Source organism: Tripterygium wilfordii, chromosome 20, assembly GCF_013401445.1.
Source record: "Tripterygium wilfordii isolate XIE 37 chromosome 20, ASM1340144v1, whole genome shotgun sequence".
In the NCBI taxonomy this organism is placed as follows: domain Eukaryota; kingdom Viridiplantae; phylum Streptophyta; class Magnoliopsida; order Celastrales; family Celastraceae; genus Tripterygium; species Tripterygium wilfordii.
The window spans coordinates 9,965,304-9,985,134 of NC_052251.1; the positions used below are offsets into that span (position 1 = coordinate 9,965,304).

The following is a 19,831-nucleotide window of genomic DNA, read 5'->3' on the forward strand; positions in this document are numbered from 1 at the left end:
GAATTTTCTAAATCTGCAAATAGACCCTCACATTCTCTAAAACGAGTCAATTTCCCAGCTATTTTGTAAGGGGGTAACTTGCACTTTTTATTTTAAAAGAAAAAATGTTTTTCTCTACACTTTTTATTTCCAATTTTAATTAATATTATATATAAAGATTAATTTTTTCAATATATATATTAAAATTAATTTAGCCAATATATATTATAATAATCAAATTAGTATCACCATATATGTGTTTGTAGAGTTCAAAGTTAATTTTACATCTAACGCCATGTTAACAATCTAAGAAAACACAAACCTTAGCAGGGAAATCATAAAAGTCGAAGAACAAATGTCGGACTACCACAAAAAAAAATATAATTATTATATCAATCATATTTGGACTCATGTTCATAAGTTTGATACAGTTTTACACTGGTTGTCAACCTACCACAACCCTCCCCTTTATCCGGGCTTGGGACCAGCAACAATCAAATGAATTTTTTTTTATTTCTAATGAAAATTTTATTATTAGATAATACCACTTGACGTAAATATGAATTATAAACGTTTGTTTTTCGCTTTTTGCTATCCTATCCCTCTAATTCAGAGGTTCTCACTTCTCATTCATAACAGAAGTTCTCGTGTTTCAACTCTCAAATTGGCAACAGTCGAAGGTCTCATTGACCGCCTTTAAGTGCTATAGATAGATTAGTTATTCAACTATTTTGGTCATATGCTGAGAAAATCAACAAGCACGTGGATTTTTTTTTTCCATCAAGGTGATACACATCATTTTTTATTACTTCAATTAATGGCGGGTGTGTGCAAGCACATTGAATTTATTATAGCACAATGATATTATATTGTACATTATAAAATGTCTCACATTAGAAAATATGAAATTATAGGGCTCGAAATTAAATTACCTTTCGGGGTCGAAAATGAAATTTTGATAAGATATTGAGAGATCTCCACGACCTATCAACACAATATGCAGTTTCGCTTGGAGATCGAACTCCGATGAAAGTTGGCATCTCCTCCGATTAAAAACCCGATAACAAGAACCCTTAGATATCTCTCTCATGATGAATAATAACACTCCAAGAAACATGAGTATCGAGCCGTTTAATCGGTAACCCCATTGTTATTACTTTCTCGATTTCTTCGAAACAGCACCGTATTGATAGTTTCTGTGGTTGCACAGGCTGGTGAAGCTTACGGCTAGGGCGTTTTACGATGACATAACTAAAGGCGACAATCAGCCGAAAACTGGCCGGAGCGACAACAGAGGGATAGCCGTGGTCGTGCTCGACGCTCTCACAAGGTTCTTTTTATATTTTTTTACTTGTTTTGTGGATAATATTAACTTCTGCTTTCAGGATTAGCGACAGTACTTCAACGTAAGCCGATTTGAGTTGTGAGATTGTGCAGAACTGTTTAGTACTGGATTTGATTTTGTATCAGAATGAATGGAAACGAAAGATTTCAAAAATAATTGTCAATCCATGGGAGATTGTGTGTCTTTAGATGCATGATTTATAAGTTTCAACTGAGGAGGTTTACATCTTTATCTATTTCCAAACAATTACAGGATTTAATGGAACAAAACTTGCTCTTTTGGAATCATTGTCCTATGAAACGTTCTACAGAGCCTAAACTAGCAAGTTAGACACCAAACATGTCCCTTTTAATCACTTAATCAAGCTATAAACCTGGTTCTTTAACTCAAGCCTAACTGTCAATGGTCATTTTGCGTAACATATTTTGGTGGATAAGCCTTATTGTGGCAATTCAATGTGCATATTGGTTTGTGGGAAAGTGGGGACAGGTTCCCTTTATGACTTATGAATTCAGATGTAGAATGGAACCTTTTTGGTTACAGGACATTGTCAGTTACTTCTTATGATTTCTTTCCAGACGAGCATGGGTTAGAGAAGAAGATTTGGCAAAGGATTTGAAATTACACTCAAAGCAACTTCGTAGGACTCTTCGTTTTTTTGAAGAAGAGAAACTAGTCACTCGGGACCACAGGAAAGAGGTGGTTATTTATTTTTCATCCATTTTTTGTGTTGCTGTTTAGCTCATATATCGACCATGACCGTGCACTTTGACTTCTCCACACACAAACAAAGCTATCATCATTTATCTTCTTTATTGCATAAAGAATGATGCTATTAAAAAGATACAAATTAAGATAAGAAGAGTGATGCTATTTGTTTTTGGACGTTTAAAGTCATGGATGCCTAGATTTGTTTACAGAATGCAATGATCATAGATGGTAAAGTATGGAGCACACTGTAAGTTGATTTTACCAATTGTCAGAAGTTTGTTTTCCTCCTTGTAATACCTGGTTTTGTCATTCTCCTTATCATTCTATTTAGAATGGTGGTCTGGCTTTTAGCTTCAACAAGTGGTTACTCTGATGCATGTATGTGCTTCTTAATTTCTAGTTCTAGATGCATCACGGGATGTGCTCCTGATAGTGAGAAATATTTTATTCTGTACTTGTCATAATTCATTTTTGATCTGTAGGCTGTAGCAACTGTCAACTGATCCAAAAATACTTGATTTGTTGCAACTGATCAAAGATTTCTTGCAGACTGCTAGAGGGGCAAAGCAATATAGTGCTGCAGTAGCTGCCACCTCTGATGGACATTTTGTAAAAGAAGGAGATGAAAAGGTTAAGCTGCACACACACTCTTACTGCTGCCTAGATTATGCACAGGTTGCTCTCACTCTCTCTCTGTCTCTCTCTCTCTCTCTCTCTCTCTCAACACGCGCATTGACATCTATCTATCCATCTATCTATGTAGGTATACATACATACATATGTATATATCATTATGATTGAGCTTGATAGCTGGAGATCCTGTGATTGGTTTGCATTAATGTCTTGAAAGTTGGTTTTTTTTGCTCCCCTTATTATAAAATCACCTGAATCAGAAAATCTGTTGCAGCTATATGATGTTGTTAGGTATAGACTGCACCGAATGAAGAAAAAACTTAAAGATGAATTGGAGGACAAGAACACTGTTCAGGAGTATATTTGTCCTAACTGTGGAAGAAGGTATACACTATTAGTACTTTTTCTTCCCATATGTACATGTGTTTTCTTGGTAGTAAAATGAATTTATCGAAAGGTGGCACCAGGGGGATGCCTCCCAAATCTAAACAATGTTAATTTCAGGGCATTACATCAAGAATGCCAATTAGCAAATCCTCATATAAGAGTTTGAGAAATAGTTGATGGCATATTTTCAGATATAATGCTTTGGATGCGCTGCAGTTGGTTTCGATGGAAGATGAGTACTTTCACTGTGAAAATTGCAATGGTGAACTTGTTGCGGAGAGTGACAAGTTGGCTGCTCAAGAAGTAGGAGATGCTGACGACAACATGAGGAGGCGGCGTCGTGAAAAATTAAGGGACATGCTGCAAAATATGGAGGTTTGTTATTCATTGTAGACCAATAGCTAAACATATTTACGGCATTGAATACTTACTACCCAATGGTCACACAAAGGAGTTATGAAATTGGACCTATATGTGGCAAAGTTCCTTGTTTTATGTTACAAACATGCTCATTAAGGGAAAAAGAAAACCAAAGAACTAATGAAATTGTACTTTCCTCCTTAACCATCATAATTTGTAATTTTAAGAAACTAATCTGTCAACGGCCAGTTATATCTCCTTTTCCCTGAAGCGTATGATGGAGTGTGAAGTAGTGAGATTGGTCTCACACTTATTGGATGAGTTGGTATATGACCCTGAAAAATAAATAGAAGAAAATATGTATTCAATGGCGTCTATCCGTTGGATCTAGATTGGTTTAGCAATGAAAATAAATTGAATGTATGGTAGGAGGGGGACTTGCCACTGTCTATGACTAGAAGACCTATTTTTCCACGGGGCTTGGTTTGGTCTTAGTAGTAGTGTTTTCTCTTTTCTGCTTAAGTCAATCTGGATCAAGCAATTTGTATGACGTTTGGAATTTTGGATGGGAGAAAATTATGTACTTTTGCTTTCTTAAGGAAATGGTTTTGAAGCTTGCAGTGGAATGAGAGGGGGTGTAGAGTCAGCTTTTGGTTGTTAGGTGTGGGACGCATACAATGGGATCAGTGGTCTTCTACTTTTTCACGGAGCACAAGAACTTGTTTATGGAAGGATGCTTGGTGAGCTCAGGTTTTGTGTGTAAAATATGTGGGTTTCAACACAGTGATGAAACAACCTTAGGTTTTTTGTTCGCTGGAACTGAGGCTATTCGCTCGGTTGCATTTTACATTTCCTGCACGATGGAATTCAGTCTATTCTGGTTTTTTTTTTTTAAAAAAAAATTCGTAATTGGTCATATGATGCAATAGGTGTAAAAAAAACAAGAGTTAAACTACGTACACTCCTAAATTTGGGTGGTTTTTTCTTTCTTTTCTTTCTGTCTTGTCTTTTGATCAAGGTTTTTTTCTTCTATTTTAAATTTATTTTCCGTACTATCCTTTTTATGAAATTAAAATGAATGGCTGCAGGTCCAGCTTAAGCCATTAATGGAACAACTGAGCAGAATTAAAGATTTAACTGCCCCTGAATTCGGAAGTCTCCAAGCATGGAGAGCTCGGGCAAGTGCTGCTGGCCATGCAGCAAATGGTGATTCCAGTTCCCATGATCCTTCCAAGTCTTCACAGGGGCTAGGGTTTGGTGGAACACCAATGCCATTCCTTGGAGAGACGAAGGTAATACTTTTCTATTCACGCTTTCTTCAATATGAAGTTTGTCATCAAGTAAAGAAAAAAACCTTCTCCTGTATTCACAGTGAATCATGAATTGGGCTTCAACTCAGGAGTGAGTCATTTGATCAAATCACAGTGTTATTTTGATGGAGATTTCTCACTGTGTATTTATTTATTTATTGGTTTTGATAAATTATTGTGTCTTGATTACTTCCCTTCCTTTTCTTTCAGGATTTCAGAGTTTGCCAGTTGTCATTGATTTTTGTGCTATGTATTTATATGATATCATGAAATGATTTAGACGAATGTTTTATTCATTGGTTTATCTTCGTCTTTTTTGTGCATCCTTGGGCGTTTTCATATCCCTCTCCCCTCCTCTCTCCTCCTTCCTCTTCTTTCTTTCTTGTTATGTTAACCTTGTTCAGAGTATTTGCAGCAGTTTAACCTGCTTCAGACTTTCAGTTTCAATAATCATTAAAATCCCAATTGTCCCTCTTTATATATGATACTGGAACCTAGTTTCCACTGAATTTTCAATTCGTATATCTTGCCATATAATCCTTATAAATTGTTTATAAAGGCTGGCTAAGTGTTCCAATCAGTAATTCTCCATCAATTTTGACATTGATCTATCAATTCTCTTTCCATTCAATCCAGACCAATTTATGCATCCTTGGCTCTTCTCTACCTAATAATTTTAACCCTAAATTTCAATCCTATAATTTGTAGCCCACCAAAAGCACCATTTATCAGGTTGCTGCATATGTTCATCAAATCAGAATTTGTTTGACTACATTCCATATCAAGCGTGGTTTTGCTTGGGTTTTGAGTTGAGGAGAGGTTGCCTGAGATGGTTGGACTTATGCTGCATAAATGTTTTAGGAAATTGAATCTGATAAATGCTGAAGGACTAACCAGGGTAGAAGAGAGATAAATGAGTATTTGGAATAAAGTGCTAAAATAAAGGTATTGACAAACCTTGAAGGGGATACTTCCTTCAATAAAATTTATATGAGAAAATTGATTCATGTTGTTCATCCTGATTAATTTAGGGTGATGACATGTCAGCTGGATTTTGCTGCATCTAACAGTTTGCCGAAGCATCTAAACTTGATAATGGTCAGAGTCATGATTTCATAGATTTTTTCCATTTTTTCTTCCACCCCTTTGCAGTCAATGAATGTATTTATAATTCCAAAAACACAGCACTGTTTTTTTTCTTTTTTTGTGTGTGTTTCTTTGTTTTCATTGTTGCATTGTTAAGAAAATCAGCATTCTGCCAGATATGTCTACTCTAGAGATATATCCTCTCGTTAGTGAATAGATTTTTCATTTTTCTACAAAGACTTGCCAATATGTGCTATTATACAGGATTTCTTTTTGAGCAATCTGTGGCTGGTTCATTCCAGGTTGAAGTTGCCTTTTCTGCTGGAGAAGGCTTGGAAGAAGATGTCAAATCGGAAATTGCAAATACTGGTCTGAAAGTTTTGCCACCGTGGATGATCAAGCAAGGGATGAACCTTTCAAAGGAGCAACTTGGAGAGCTGAAGCAGGAATCAAAAATGGAATATCCAGCAGCTGTCGGATTGTCTGATGAGAAAAAGTCAACCAGTGAAAATGATGATCAGAAGACATTACAGGTTTGTGCAATTTGCTTAATTATTCTCTCGTGTTTTAACTTGTTCCTTTACCTTTTTTCCTTTCTCTTTTATATATCTACTTAAACTTACATGGTTTCTGTGTTTTGGTGTATTTCAGGATGAGTATTTTAAAGCATATTATGCTGCTTATTTCAAGCAGCACCAAAAACTAGAAGATACTAAGAAAGAACAGGAGTCGTCAAACACATCCATTTCCTATGACCCTTCTAGTACATCTTCTAATCGTCAAGTGGGCATGAAGAGTAAACGTGAAGAGGATCAAGGCAAAGACAATGTTGACTGGGAAGATGCTCCAATCTCTGGTAAGCTATTATTCTCTGTTGGGGGTGCTTTAGTATAATTGCCAAACCAACCAACTTGGCTGGCTCTGTGAAAAATTTAAATCAGGACTGGAGTCAATTTTGTAAGAATCGAAGAAGTTGTTGGGTCATTTGAATTTGCTGATTCACTCCAAAGAAAAGTTTATTAGAATGCTTTGTTTTTTATAAAATTTATGTTTTTATTTTAAATTCCTTTTCATATTTTTGGATCCTCCTTCAGTAAATTACATTGGTGGTTGTAAACTCTGTTTCTTCTATGTTATTAAAGGCAATACAGGCGAAAACTACAAGGTCAATGACTTGAATGCTGAAGCAGATGCCGCTGGAGAGGATGAGGATGATGTGGACTGGGACGAAGGATAAAGAGCAACGATTTCATACCAAGTGCATTAGTATGTTTCTGTCTCTGAGTTATGAAGTGTTGTGGCTAGTTTGCTTTGTTTGAAGTTCTTTGACCTCCAAATAAATTGTTGCCATTAGCTATGCTTGTGATATCGTGAATATGTGGGGAATGACGTGTGCTGAAATGACGGTAATGTATTTCTATTGTTTCTGTTTTCATTAACGAAAGCTTGTATATTGTGGTAACAGAACGTGTTATATTTTCCTTTGGCAGGAAAGGGAAAACAGAATTTTGTTAGTAATATTCACAGGAAGCCTCGTAGGCAGGCGTTATAGATTACACTGATAGACAGAAGATTATGACACCAACAGCAGTGGTAATTGATTAATGGCAAAGATCCACTCAGGTTTCTGAGTTCTCGTGGTTTGTTTTTGGGTTAGCATGGCACTGTTGGTAAAAGCTTCCCCTGGAATTGTATCATGTGCATTTTGTGGTTGTACTATTAGTGAAAAAAAAAATCTTTTTTACCTGTCATCATAAACTCACAGTTGTGGTGCTGAGGTAAACCTTTGGATATTAATGCCCTCACACCCTTTTTAATTTTTTAAGATTTGGTTTTGATAATGATGATGATTGCTTATCTTCTGGTTATGGCTGACAATTGAACTCTCTCCCGTGGTGTAGGCTGAAGACAGAAATGTCTATTTTTTGCCTTTTAGAGAAGTGGAAGAATGGGAGGTTGTCTTTTTGTTGTCTTAAGGGTAATGGATGTTCTTGTGACGGTCCTGATGGATCAACTACGTATTGAATATGTGTTGGACCAGATGGTTAATGTCTTCTTTGTGTAGCTTGAAAGTGGATTCAGATGAAACTGTTTTCATGGTCTTCTTTTTCCCGACAAGACCTTCTCAATATGCCCAAACCATTTGAATTTAAAGTACATTCCTAGGTATTTGGGGTATCGTAATTCCTTAAAATCTACTGTTCACATATAATGATAGAGAAAATGTGGCATACTTCCCAAATCATTGGATTTCAATCGTAGATTCTATAATTTTAAACAAATTGCGAAGCCGCCAATTCTAATTTCCACTACCGATAATGGGTAATTTTCCGAATCTCACCCTAAAAAGAAGGGATTGGATGGGAGCCCACCCCCCTTTTTGTTCGGGATGGGACCAGGGTGACACGAGAGAGAACTTGACCTGGTCTAGTATTTTTGACAATCTTCATTAGAACTTGACCTCGTCTACTACATCTATATATTTCTAAGGAGACACGAACAACTGCAAGAAAAGCATGATTTTCGGTGATCGCCTTGTGATATGATTCAAAAGGAGACTTTGAGGACATAAATAATTATTGATACCAATATTTTGTTGATATAAAGAGGTGTAGGCAAAGACTTTGTCAAATAAAATAATTAATGGAGACAGATTTTTAGATACAAGTTGTGGGGATTTTTCTTAGCCCCAACGTTCATTTTTGTAAGCCTGTTCACTCACACTTTGAGTTGGTAATTTGAGTACTCACTCTTCCCCGACCACCATCACCAAAAAATCATGAATTCGTGTGGAGAGATGGAGATTAGATCTCAATAATTAAAAAGTTAGGCCAGGCCCAACTCCTAAAAGTGTGGGTGAACATTGGACAGGCTTCCAAGAATCAGTGCTTGGGCTTAGGAAAACTCTCGTCACACAAGTCATGCGCCAAATATATTTTAGTGGGACAAATCCATGGTTATATATTAAATAAATTGAAAATTTGATAAAAAGAAAAGGACATAGTATTATGATTGGGGGTTTTGACTTTTGAGATTGAGATCACACTTGTGTGGGCTGGGCCCATTGAGTTGCGTGACGCGTCGAATTTGTGTTCATTTGCATTGCACATTGGTTCTTAGATCAGAAAACATATTTTCGATGTGGGATTTTAGTCTTGACCCTCATTTTTATAAATGTGAATAATTAAGTTATGTCAGACTCAATAAATAGACAAATAGGGGATTTGTCTAACTGGATCGAGATTTTGCTCTGGTATTATGATGAAATTCCCAATCCAAACATATTAAATATATTGTATGTTTTGTGTCACATGCCGGTGCAAATTTGTTCTTCATGGCCGTCACTATTGGTTTTTAGCCTAAAAAAATGTGTCTTCAATATAAGAAGAACTAGACTTTTGTTTATAAATCACTCGATTAGGTTATGCCATATCAATGTAGGATTTTCAGTGTTGACAATTTGAGGATATTAAAAGAAGTACGTGTAGTAGTTGCAACTTGCAACGACGTTTTGGTATACATGGCCATTTTAGTCAAAGTCAACCATAAAAGACACCGGCTATTACCGGTCACCTAAACCTCTATTAGAAATACACACATATATATACACACGCGCACAACCATAGTCGCACAACACACGAGAGAAGAAATCCCCGCCAAGATGGTTCATATATCACCAAAATATGACAACTCCGGTAGCGGCGGCGGAGGCGGCTTCTCCCCAAAGCGGCGTACGCACGGCTTTATAATCTCCATAGCTTCTATTATTGGTCTGTGCAAGAAACACGCGGACCAAGCCTCGACCAAGCTGAAGCCGAAGCGGCTATTTAATCAAATAAGCAACAAGACGGTGACTCTGATGCAGCACAAGAATAGGAACGGCCATGATCGAGGGTCGGATAGAGTGGCGGCCGATGATTTCGGGGACGGTGGGGTCTGGCAGAGGGAGATCCTGATGGGGGACAAGTGTCAGCCGTTGGATTTCTCGGGTGTAATTCATTATGATAATACCGGGAAGTCGCTTAAGGAGGTTCCTCCACGGTCACCTCGGGCGAGTCCGCTACCTGGGTACATGACGCGCGTGAAGTGAAGAGAAAGCGATTGAAGAACAATGGATTTAGGGGGCTCCGCAATTCGCTTAAAATGTAGCGTACGATTTGAATATGAGGGTCTAGGAGGTGTGTCACATTACATTTTTTTGTTTTTCTATCTTTAAAATTTATCTAATTTTTTCTCTAGCATTAGATGTGAATTATAAATTATAAAGAATTGTGGAGCCCTCAAATTCAAACGAGACAATTCATGATTTGGTATTAGTTTTAAGTGATTGGTGTGGTGAAATGTTTTTGTGTTTTGAGATTAGGAAGGTGTGATGAGCTGTTAATAGTAGAAGATTATGCTGTAAGTTGTGCTTAATAAGGTTATGTTCTACCCCTGAACACATGAGCTCCTATCCAAATTTCCCATCCTCTTTTTTCTCTTGAGGCTCTCTTTGATAGAAAAATCACTATTCAAGACATGACCCCATTTTTTTTGGTAAACTCAAACTCGGGCCGAATTAAATATGCACAAACCCATTCGATAAGTTAATTGGGTCGATGTCCAGTACAAACTACTTGAAAATTGTTATACTAGCATAGAATCGAATTTCCGACCTCGATTAAGATTATTTACGCCTTAAGTTCGGAGAGAGGGGTTGTACCCAAGTGGTTGACAACTTGAGATGATCCTAAATGTTTTTGATAGAAACCGACTAATTCAAAACCAAGTCAGATATGGCATAGAAAAGGAAGATTTTTCTCTTTTGGACTGAGTCCTCCTGTTTTGACTTTTAAAAAAAAGAGAGACCCAGTAGTCTTGGACTAGAGATTAAATAAAAGTAAAATACAAGAAAAAGGCTCGACTTCAATCATCAATGTAGGAAACAGGCTTCCGACTTCAGAGCAACGTAACTGCATAAGCCCGTTTTCAAGCCCGGCCCACTAACAAATAACAGCACAGCTTGTAACTTTGGCAAAGCCGAAGTCTGTACGATTTGATCAATAGAAATTCATCACTAAATTATCGTCCAATTGCTCTCTACCAAATTGAACCTATGAAATGGCACCAATTTTTTTTAATGATCATGTTACGTCAAAAAGAATAAGACCAAATGCCTTATGAAAATAAATTTACATGAGGGAATTCAGTGTAATAGATCATAGGATCTAATAGGAAGAGACGGCTACGACACCTACTGCTACTAATGTATCATCGAACTAGGGAAATTTATTAATTATTATTAATTTTAATCAAACATTTCTCATGTTTTCCATGGAAAAATATAATTAATTGTCCGAATTTTGATCAAAACTGGAAAAAAAGAAAAACATGATCTAAAAGACTAAAACCACTCTATTTATAGACACACATACCCTTCTTCTTCGATTAATCCCTGAAATTATTTCTCCGAATTTTGATAATTAATCAATCATGGCGTTATCGATAGCCACTATAACATATTTGTTCAGAAAGCTGAAGCCCAAGAGCCAGCCGGGTCGCCGCATGAAGCGGCCTCTGAGTATTAACGGTGGAGATGATCGGGTGGAGTTACCGGTGCCGAACGATTTCGGGGACGGTGGGGTCTGGCAACGAACGATTCTGAAGGGAGGCAAGTGCCAGTCGTTGGATATGTCCGGCGTGATTTATTACGATACTACCGGGAAGCCGATTGAGAAGGTTCCGGCTACACCACGCGCCTGAAGTGAAGTGAAGTGGTTTCTGGATTACGGTACGGTGTCGTTTCTTCTTCTTCTTCTTCTTTTTGTATTTTGAGGAATATTTTTTAAGTGATTATTATTATTACTAATGTTTAGTGGTTTTGTGGAGCAATACCTAAGTTGGCAACAGCATACCAGACTTTGGCTCAACCTACTATGTTGTCGGGTAAGAAATTTCCATGTGCTCGGGCCTGACGGCCTGAATTTAGACTTATATCGAATTGTGTCATGTTTAAAATTCTCTAATTAACAATTTGTGCAAATTAAATTATCAATGTAATTTGTGATTTTGTGCAAGGTTTGAAGTTGTAAATAGATTTAGTAGAAAGGGATTATATTTGCAGTGTTCTTTTTCATTACCATAATGCAAGTACAAGAAAAGATCCATACTTCCAGAGTCAGAGCCCAACCCAGCCCATTTAATCAATTTATTAGGCCTAGGCATTATCAAAGCCTGTTAATTTTAGATACAGTCTGGGCTGACACTACAAGAACCAGTGGGATGACTAATAGAGCACAAGTAGCTAAACAAAGCTAACCTGTGTCTTGGATTCTAAATTTCTAATTGGTGAATCTTTTTAGAGTCAAACCTTAAAATTTCATAATGTCCTGGGTTATAATATTCTCATTGGGATCAAACCATAAAAATCAAGAGGTATGAGTTCGATTCTCACTTTCTCATATTCTCATTGGGATCAAACTGTAAAAATCAAGAGGTCTGAGTTCAATTCTCACTTGCTCAAAAGACAAGTTGTATGTAATGTTGTCAAAATCAAAATCTTACATAAGAACGATGGAAGACCGACAAAATCAAATCGTAAAAAACAAGTTAAACACAAGTCATGAGTCTGATGAAAAATTATTAACTAAATCCATCCATAATTAACCTAAAAGAATAAATCAAGAGTTCAAAACAGCCCACTTAAATACAAAGCAAGACAGTTTTCCTGATAAAACAAATAAAAGTAACCATAAATTTCAAAAAAACTAAAAAAGGGGTCGCACCATGACCCGCTCCGCTGACAGATGCCCACACATAAATCTCAAGCTCCGGGAGCTGCATCCTTTACTCTGCTCTGCAAGTACCCACCGTACTCCCTCGCATAGTCCTTTACATGGTTCGCCGTGTTATAAATCCGGTCCCGCGCATAGTCAACCCGGTCCGAACCCGGCGGCTGCAACCCCTTAAAGTACCGGTACAGCCACGACAACCCGACCACAACAGCAACCACGGACCCGCAAACCGACAAGAACCCAGCAATAACAACGAAGAGGATCGTACCCAGCGGAACCCAAATCGGGCTCGAAAAGATGATTAACGGCGCAAAGAAGATGAGACCGAGAACAACCGCAGTGACAGTGAGTCCAGTTAGGAGGAGAAGAACAGAGCCGGAGATGACAAAAGTCAAGAGACCCACGACGTTGTTCGAATTAGGGGCATGCGATTGTAGTTTACGGAGAAATGTAGATGTAATTGAGTTGGGTCTGCGTGATCTCTGCTGGTTAGAGTTACGGTCAGCCATTGTTGGTGAGGAGCCAAAGCTAACAGAGAGAGTGAGTGTGAGAGAGAGACTTGTTAAAAGAGAGAACTGGGATTCGGATCCGAATAGAGAGACACGTGTGAAGCGGATTGCATGCGAGATCACACTTGTAAGGGAATGGTTGTTATGGCAGTCCTAGATATGCGTGTGGAGGACTTGACTCTTTCTTTGCATATGCAGTTTCAGTCTCGACCGTTCGATCAAATCTTTTGACCATCGATTAATTTTTAAGATTGAAAGTTGTGAACTGTTAAAGATTCTAAAATGATCTTGTCACGCCATGGATATGGAGCTTTTTGGATAGAGCAATGTTACATATTTTTTTTTTTGAGATGGAGATCTAACATGACTAGCCAACACCAAGTGGAGTGGTGAAGGGCACCTGAAATCCGTGGAGTGGTGGAGATGGAGATCTAACATGACGAGTCCATATGGTTTGATCACAGAAAGATTCATTACAAGACTATCACCTAAGTGGTTGTAATATTACATACCTCTAAAACCTCTTTCCTATTTTAACCCTAATTCATGTGGCACATTAAATATTTATCGATTATAAACAAAGATGTAGGATCTTTTGAACATTTAACACTTCATATAGATGTGGATGACATGTATATGAATTTAAATAAAAATAATAACCAAGGGCGGTACCAAGGAATTGCACTAGGCTGTAGTCCCAACTTTCTAAAAAATAGTAATATATATACACTACACATATATATACCACTACATAATGTAATATATATATATATATATATCACTATATATATATTACTACATATATACATATATGTTTGTATAGATTTTTTATGTGAAAATATCTTTTCATATTTGAAAATATATTTTTTATGTTTATATATCTTTTTGTATTTTTTAGTAAGTGTATATATATGTTTGTATATTTAAAAAACAATACATAACAATATTTACGTGTTCTAGTTATACATTTATATATTATTTCATCGTGCATGGTCTTTCATTAATGTTAATCAATTATAATATATATTTATGTTAATCTTTTGGGTTATATATGAGACCAAACATTAAGATAAATGTTTATCAATAATATCATTTTAATAAGTTGTATTATTGTAAAATAGTTCTAAAAAAGAATTTCGGGGGCAACATTCCACTAAATTTTTCCGAACAAATAAAAAATACAGTAGTCCACCCCAACATCAATTCCTGGTTCCACCCATGACAATAACACAGATATCTTGAGAAGTGCTTTGAAATCTATTTCATAACTTTTTTATTCAACGAATCATCCCATTGTAAGCATTTTTCTAGTGAATTGTAATACTGAAAAGGATTGCCCTTAATTGTTGAGCATAAAAAAACATAAAACGAGAAAATATAACGATTCGAGTTTAGACTCATATAGAGTATCAAATTCTAAAAACGAAACTTGTATAATATTGTTTTCAAAAAAGCTAGCATATGTCCAAATGATTTATGTAACATACAAATTTCTTTTAAAAAAAGAAGACAAAAATAGAAGTAGTGATAATGGACATTTTGATTAATTACCTTCATTGTTTGCATCTGAAAAAGAGTGTGTAATGGGGTTCTAATGTTGTTGTTCATCTTTGATCTTCTTCTCTGGAAGATGGTAGGACATGCTGTATATACATATATATATATCAACACCCACCAATCCAAAATATCATCAGAAATGTAGATATATATGTAGAACACACACATATACATGCAATAATAATAATAATAATTGATTATGTATTACGAGCCAAAGATCAACACATAATTATAAATCTTTATAATCTACATTAACAATCAATCTTCTTGATCATTCCTCATCCTCAAATCAATGCTTTCCATGGGTTATTGTCCCAAGGAATAAAAATAACGGTAGTAGATAACTATGGAAGCACATGCTCCATGAGAAATCATGGGTCCCACATGATCCATGTGAAATATGTGTGTCAATCTTAGCATTTGGGATATTTGGGACAAAAAAATACTGGGATATGTAAGACGGCTGAATATTCATATAAAAATTTTAAAAAATTGAACGCATAAGGTTCGAATCTTCTCTCACGCTAATATTAATGATAATAATAAGAAGAATTATCAAGATAATTAAATAATTTACCTGCAATGTTGTGGAACTCCCCATTTAGCCTCAGATCGTAGTGATTTCTCATCAGGAGTCAGTGACTGAAACTGTTTCCAATCTTGAACCACAATCTTCAAATCATGAACCTTGTTGTCCAAACCCAGACAACAATTTGCATGCATGGTGCACACTTTGTTGAAATCTTTGCTTGGCTGACAAAACCCACCAAAGTAATCTGTGTCCAAGAACATGATTTTGAGTCCAATTTTCTCTGTGATGAAGGGATGGTATTTGATCCTGTTCAGAACGTCTTGGTCATGCAAGCCTGGGTACTTCGTTCGTGAATAATACCAGAATTTGTAGAATATCATCGTCCGATAATTCGATCTAACGAAATTAAAACCTCCGTTGGGGGAATTCCTTAGGCTGTGAGGGTCGCCGGTGAAGAAATCGCTGGCGATTTGGAAATCTGTTGCCGGATAGAAGTGTTTGAATGGATCGCGAAGCCACATTATGTCTGCATCCTGGAAAACACAAATTCAGAGAAATATGTTCAGACAAAAATCCCGCATTGTAACGTTGAGGGAAAACAAAGTGATTTATAAATTAATATGGCTAACCTTCTTAATTGCTAGAAATATTCAAGATGACTTAAATCAAGAAAACTGCTCTAGGGCTATCGGCTATTGGGTTTCGGAAAATTATTCAATTAATGGTCCTGTTATACCATGTTATATGTAATTTTACGAGTGGTTGGTGACAATACATGGGTAAATGAGAATCAAGATAGATAGTTTGCAATTCAAATTTCAGAAATACACCAATCTCATGTGAATTGACATCGTCTCATTGGTTCTGGTACACCACATTAGCGTATGACGTGGTGTGTCAGGACCACTGAATAATTACTCATTGGATTTCATAGAAGTAATCAAATGCCGGTCTGAACCATGCCATGCTAGGTCGGTGTCTCGTGTCTAATTACATTTTCGTCCAAGCTCGGCCCGAGAAATTTAATTAGAATTTGTTTGTTATGCTTGTTTTTCATGCAATTTTAATTTATATTTCTGAAAAACAAAAGAAAATTTCATGGCCCAGCCCACAAGCCTAGTGTAACCAAGCGAGAGAGGGATAGAGGGGGTGTGTACCGTGAAGACAAAGCTGTAGCCCATGGCAAGAACATTAGTTAGAAGATCGATCCTTCTCCACATCATCTCTAAATAATCTGGTGTCATGAAATATGCTTCACCAGAAAAATCAGCTCCTTCAGTCTTGAGTGCATAGCAATGGGGATGAATTTCTCGACAACGACTGTATGCCTTCTGATCCAAACATACTATCACCAGATGTTTCACCAGTTTACTCGTCCCGTCCCCGACCCGAAAACTCTCCAAGAACACGTCGAGGATTGATTCTGGTTCTGCCCACGCTTCGTTCAAAGTTGTTATGATAACCGTTTTGTCCTCCGTTGTTGCGTTCTCTAGTACACGCTTTAATTCATTATCCATTTTCACCTGAAAAATAACAAAATCACAACAGATACGTCATACTTTGAACGACGGTATAGACTCATCAAGAGATTGCGGTAGGCTGCTAAAAATATTGTAACAACAATGTTAGGGATCCTAGTAATAACCATCCCAGAAGCATCCCATGTGTTTCATGCACTCATTGGATATGGTGACATCATAACAAGGGACCCATTAAAAACCACACCCAATCAATGCATGCCACACAGACACTGCTGGGATGCTTCTGAGATGGTTATTACTGAGATCTTTATTATTTTTGATATTGTAATTCCTCGCTCCCTCTTCTTCCTTTCTTCCTTACTTTTTGATGTCAATAATTTAAAAAAAAATTCAAAAAATAATAAATGATAAATATCAATAATTTTGAATGTAATGATGTATTTTTTTTGTTGAATTAATTAAAGAAAATGCATAAGAAACCTGAATGGTTTTGAGACGTTGAATGCAAAGTGTGGAACATGTTATATTTTTAGAATACATGCCCAAACTGTCAAAATCTTACATACTTTCTGTCTCTTTCAAAATATTTTCTGAGCGAGGAAGGAAACAAATATTGATTGATATACACTCTTATATGATGATAGATGATAGGTGATCTATACTCAACGAAAGATCTTCTAACTCGACTTAAATGATTTTTTTTTATAATCTTGAACATTTTATGTTTTAATAACTATATAAATATTTCCTTAATTTAATAATTATATAGATATTTTCTTATTCCTAATCACCTTTCATTAAATAGTCATTAAAAAAAATTTCGAAAACATTATCTCCAAACCCTACCAATCTTTGACCCCCTCCTATAAATTCCTCGCTCCGCGAGTAAACCTATCCAATCCCTTAATCAAGACCCATTGTGTTACTAATGCAAAAACATTGCAAACTCCAATGTATAAAATACTTTTGGTCATGTGGATACCTAACACTAGACAACAAATCAAAAAACAGAGTGGTTTCATGAATGTGCCAGACACAGTTTTTTTTTTTGCCAAGTTGGCATGATTCTTTGGACTTTTGGTCATTACAAATGTGCCAAACAACACATCAAATAATGGATGTACACATCCACCTCATATTCTCTCAAAAGGATTTGCCAAGCTCTATGAATAGATGCCAGGGTAGGTTTAGTCTATAATATATTAATAAAATAGAGTCACCCCACCCACTCCTAACAGTGATTTTAGAATCTAATTCTATCAACTAGAGATGGTTCAACTGATAATCGACTAAGTTAGATATATGTATGTCCAATATTCGATTCCAATGAAAAGTATATTTCTTAACGATATTTAAAAAAAAAAAAAGAATCTAGTTCTGGTTATTCGTTTGAGAGACTAATACAAAATACTACAAAAATAATGACTCATTCTAAGAACATTCTCAACTTGAAGAAACCCTAGTTCTGTAGTAATTATTAGTTTTTCTTTTTTGGTGGTAAATTTAAGACAAAATACCAATGACTAATTAAATAAAACAAAAATTATAAGTTACTAGTGTTTGAACCAGTGTGATGCACGTGTAATAAACAAAAATTTACAATTTCACTGAAATACTTGATCGTAGAAGGACTAGCACATAATAAAGTGAGTTTCGGGAAAATTTAGTCATAATTTTTTTTTTAGTATAGAATATTGATTTAGAAACATTTTTCTAAGTAGGGATTGGATTAGGGTTATATAGTTTACTTGAACACCTAACTCCGTCAATTAAACAGTGAAACTTAGAGATTACACTTTTCAACAAAGAAGAAAAAAATTCAAGTTCTCTATTAAGAAATTGATTTTTGAGGGTCATTCTGGTGTGGGTCTTAAGAACATGAGAAGACTACAAATTTACTTGTCAAAGTTACATTACGTATATAAAATTATCTCATCTTCCTCTGTTAATTAATCCCTATAATTTATTGAAATATTGAATAAAAAATCAGGAAAAAATGGTTTGGTGCAAATATTTGATGAATAATAACACAATATAATTCATAAATTCCAAAACAAATCATAGATAAAAAACAGAGTACTTTTATATACACACCCGAGTCACTAATTGGAGTGGTAAGAATGATGTGTATCATCATGGTGATTAGGGTTATCCCCATCTCCGTAAGAAGAAAAAATAGAGAAAACATAGTACTTTTTATATGCACACCCGAACCACTAGTTGGAGTGATAAGAATGATGTATATCACTCTGGTGATCAGGGTTGGAATCGCCCCCTTCCGTTTAAAAAAAAGTATTTTTTTATATAAAAAGAAAAATACAGAGCAAACAGAGTAAGAACTGACCGGAGAACGACCAGTTTGGGCAGAAAAAACAGAGAAAACAGAGTAAGAAACTGACCGGCGAACGTTCAGTTTGGGCGAGAAAGTCCACCGGAGGATCTTCATAATAAAAACTCGGCAAGAACCGGAAAGGATCGGCGGACATGTAAAGAACCAGACAAGAAAACAGACCAACACCCACAAACAACAAAGCGATTCTCGCAAATGGTTTCCCAGTACTCATTGACCAACCCTGTTTTGCCGTTGTAACTGTTGATGATGGTTTCTCATCTCCTCCATTGATGACATCGATCGAACCAGTCATCTCCCTCCTCGATTGGGTCTTCGTCGATTCCAATACTCGTTTTACATAAATAAAAGAAAAAGAGAATTATTTGCAGGCCTTGTGAGGATTGGTAGTGAAGGAGGAGTTGTAATACACGTTGGAAACAACGTTTGTTTTCAGTATCAGCTGCTCCGTGTTGTTTTCTATATATGCTATGTAATAATTAATGTTTAATTATATATATATATATATATATATATATCTATGTATGTATGTATATATGCATAAAGACAAGTCATTAATTTCGATAATTTGGATCCTTTTCAAATTATCTGAAGAGGTCGTAGTCAGAGGAGGTCAGGAGGGTCTCTGTCCAATATTGATTTCGAATATTACTATGTGTTTATTTTCAATAATTATTTTCCTTTTCTGGTTATTTCATTATATATATAATGGTTGAATTAGAGCCTATTTTAAATCATAATTTAAAATGAATAAATTTGATTTGATTTAATTTAATTTATTATAGTTGTTTATTATTGAACTCTATTATTATTCGAAT

At 35.9% G+C, this 19,831-nt stretch overlaps 4 protein-coding genes across 7 annotated transcripts; 2 read left to right on the forward strand and 2 right to left on the reverse strand.

Annotated features, from left to right (window-relative positions):
• Positions 1–932: 932 nt before the first annotated feature.
• Positions 933–7,689, forward strand: LOC119987433 (general transcription factor IIE subunit 1-like). 4 transcript variants are annotated; one of them, XR_005465447.1, is made up of 12 exons: positions 933–1,117; positions 1,190–1,309; positions 1,903–2,023; positions 2,585–2,710; positions 2,943–3,052; positions 3,247–3,430; positions 4,504–4,707; positions 6,114–6,344; positions 6,463–6,667; positions 6,954–7,077; positions 7,166–7,217; positions 7,302–7,689. XR_005465447.1 is itself a non-coding variant. In XM_038832350.1 (11 exons), the coding sequence occupies exons 1-10, from the start codon at positions 1,068–1,070 to the stop codon at positions 7,046–7,048; spliced, it is 1,446 nt and encodes a 481-aa protein (XP_038688278.1). In that variant the 5' UTR covers positions 934–1,067; the 3' UTR covers positions 7,049–7,077; positions 7,302–7,689. The 4 variants fall into 4 exon arrangements, 2 of the variants coding, with proteins under 2 accessions (XP_038688277.1, XP_038688278.1); XR_005465446.1 differs by having other exon boundaries at positions 6,954–7,217; XM_038832350.1 differs by lacking the exon at positions 7,166–7,217 and having other exon boundaries at positions 934–1,117.
• Positions 7,690–9,428: 1,739 nt separating this feature from the next.
• LOC119987318 lies at positions 9,429–10,247 on the forward strand. The gene has a single exon (XM_038832194.1). It carries the CDS (start codon positions 9,473–9,475, stop codon positions 9,899–9,901), a length of 429 nt encoding a protein of 142 aa, XP_038688122.1. The 5' UTR covers positions 9,429–9,472; the 3' UTR covers positions 9,902–10,247.
• A 2,172-nt stretch (positions 10,248–12,419) lies between these two features.
• On the reverse strand, positions 12,420–13,164 carry LOC119987445 (oleosin G-like). Its single transcript, XM_038832366.1, has one exon. It carries the CDS (start codon positions 13,091–13,093, stop codon positions 12,614–12,616), a length of 480 nt encoding a protein of 159 aa, XP_038688294.1. The 5' UTR covers positions 13,094–13,164; the 3' UTR covers positions 12,420–12,613.
• A 1,297-nt stretch (positions 13,165–14,461) lies between these two features.
• Positions 14,462–19,457, reverse strand: LOC119987327 (uncharacterized protein At4g15970-like). The gene is made up of 4 exons (XM_038832208.1): positions 19,063–19,457; positions 16,340–16,705; positions 15,228–15,715; positions 14,462–14,736 (listed from the first exon to the last, which is right to left on the reverse strand). Exons 1-4 carry the CDS (start codon positions 19,306–19,308, stop codon positions 14,685–14,687), a joined length of 1,152 nt encoding a protein of 383 aa, XP_038688136.1. The 5' UTR covers positions 19,309–19,457; the 3' UTR covers positions 14,462–14,684.
• Positions 19,458–19,831: the final 374 nt, after the last annotated feature.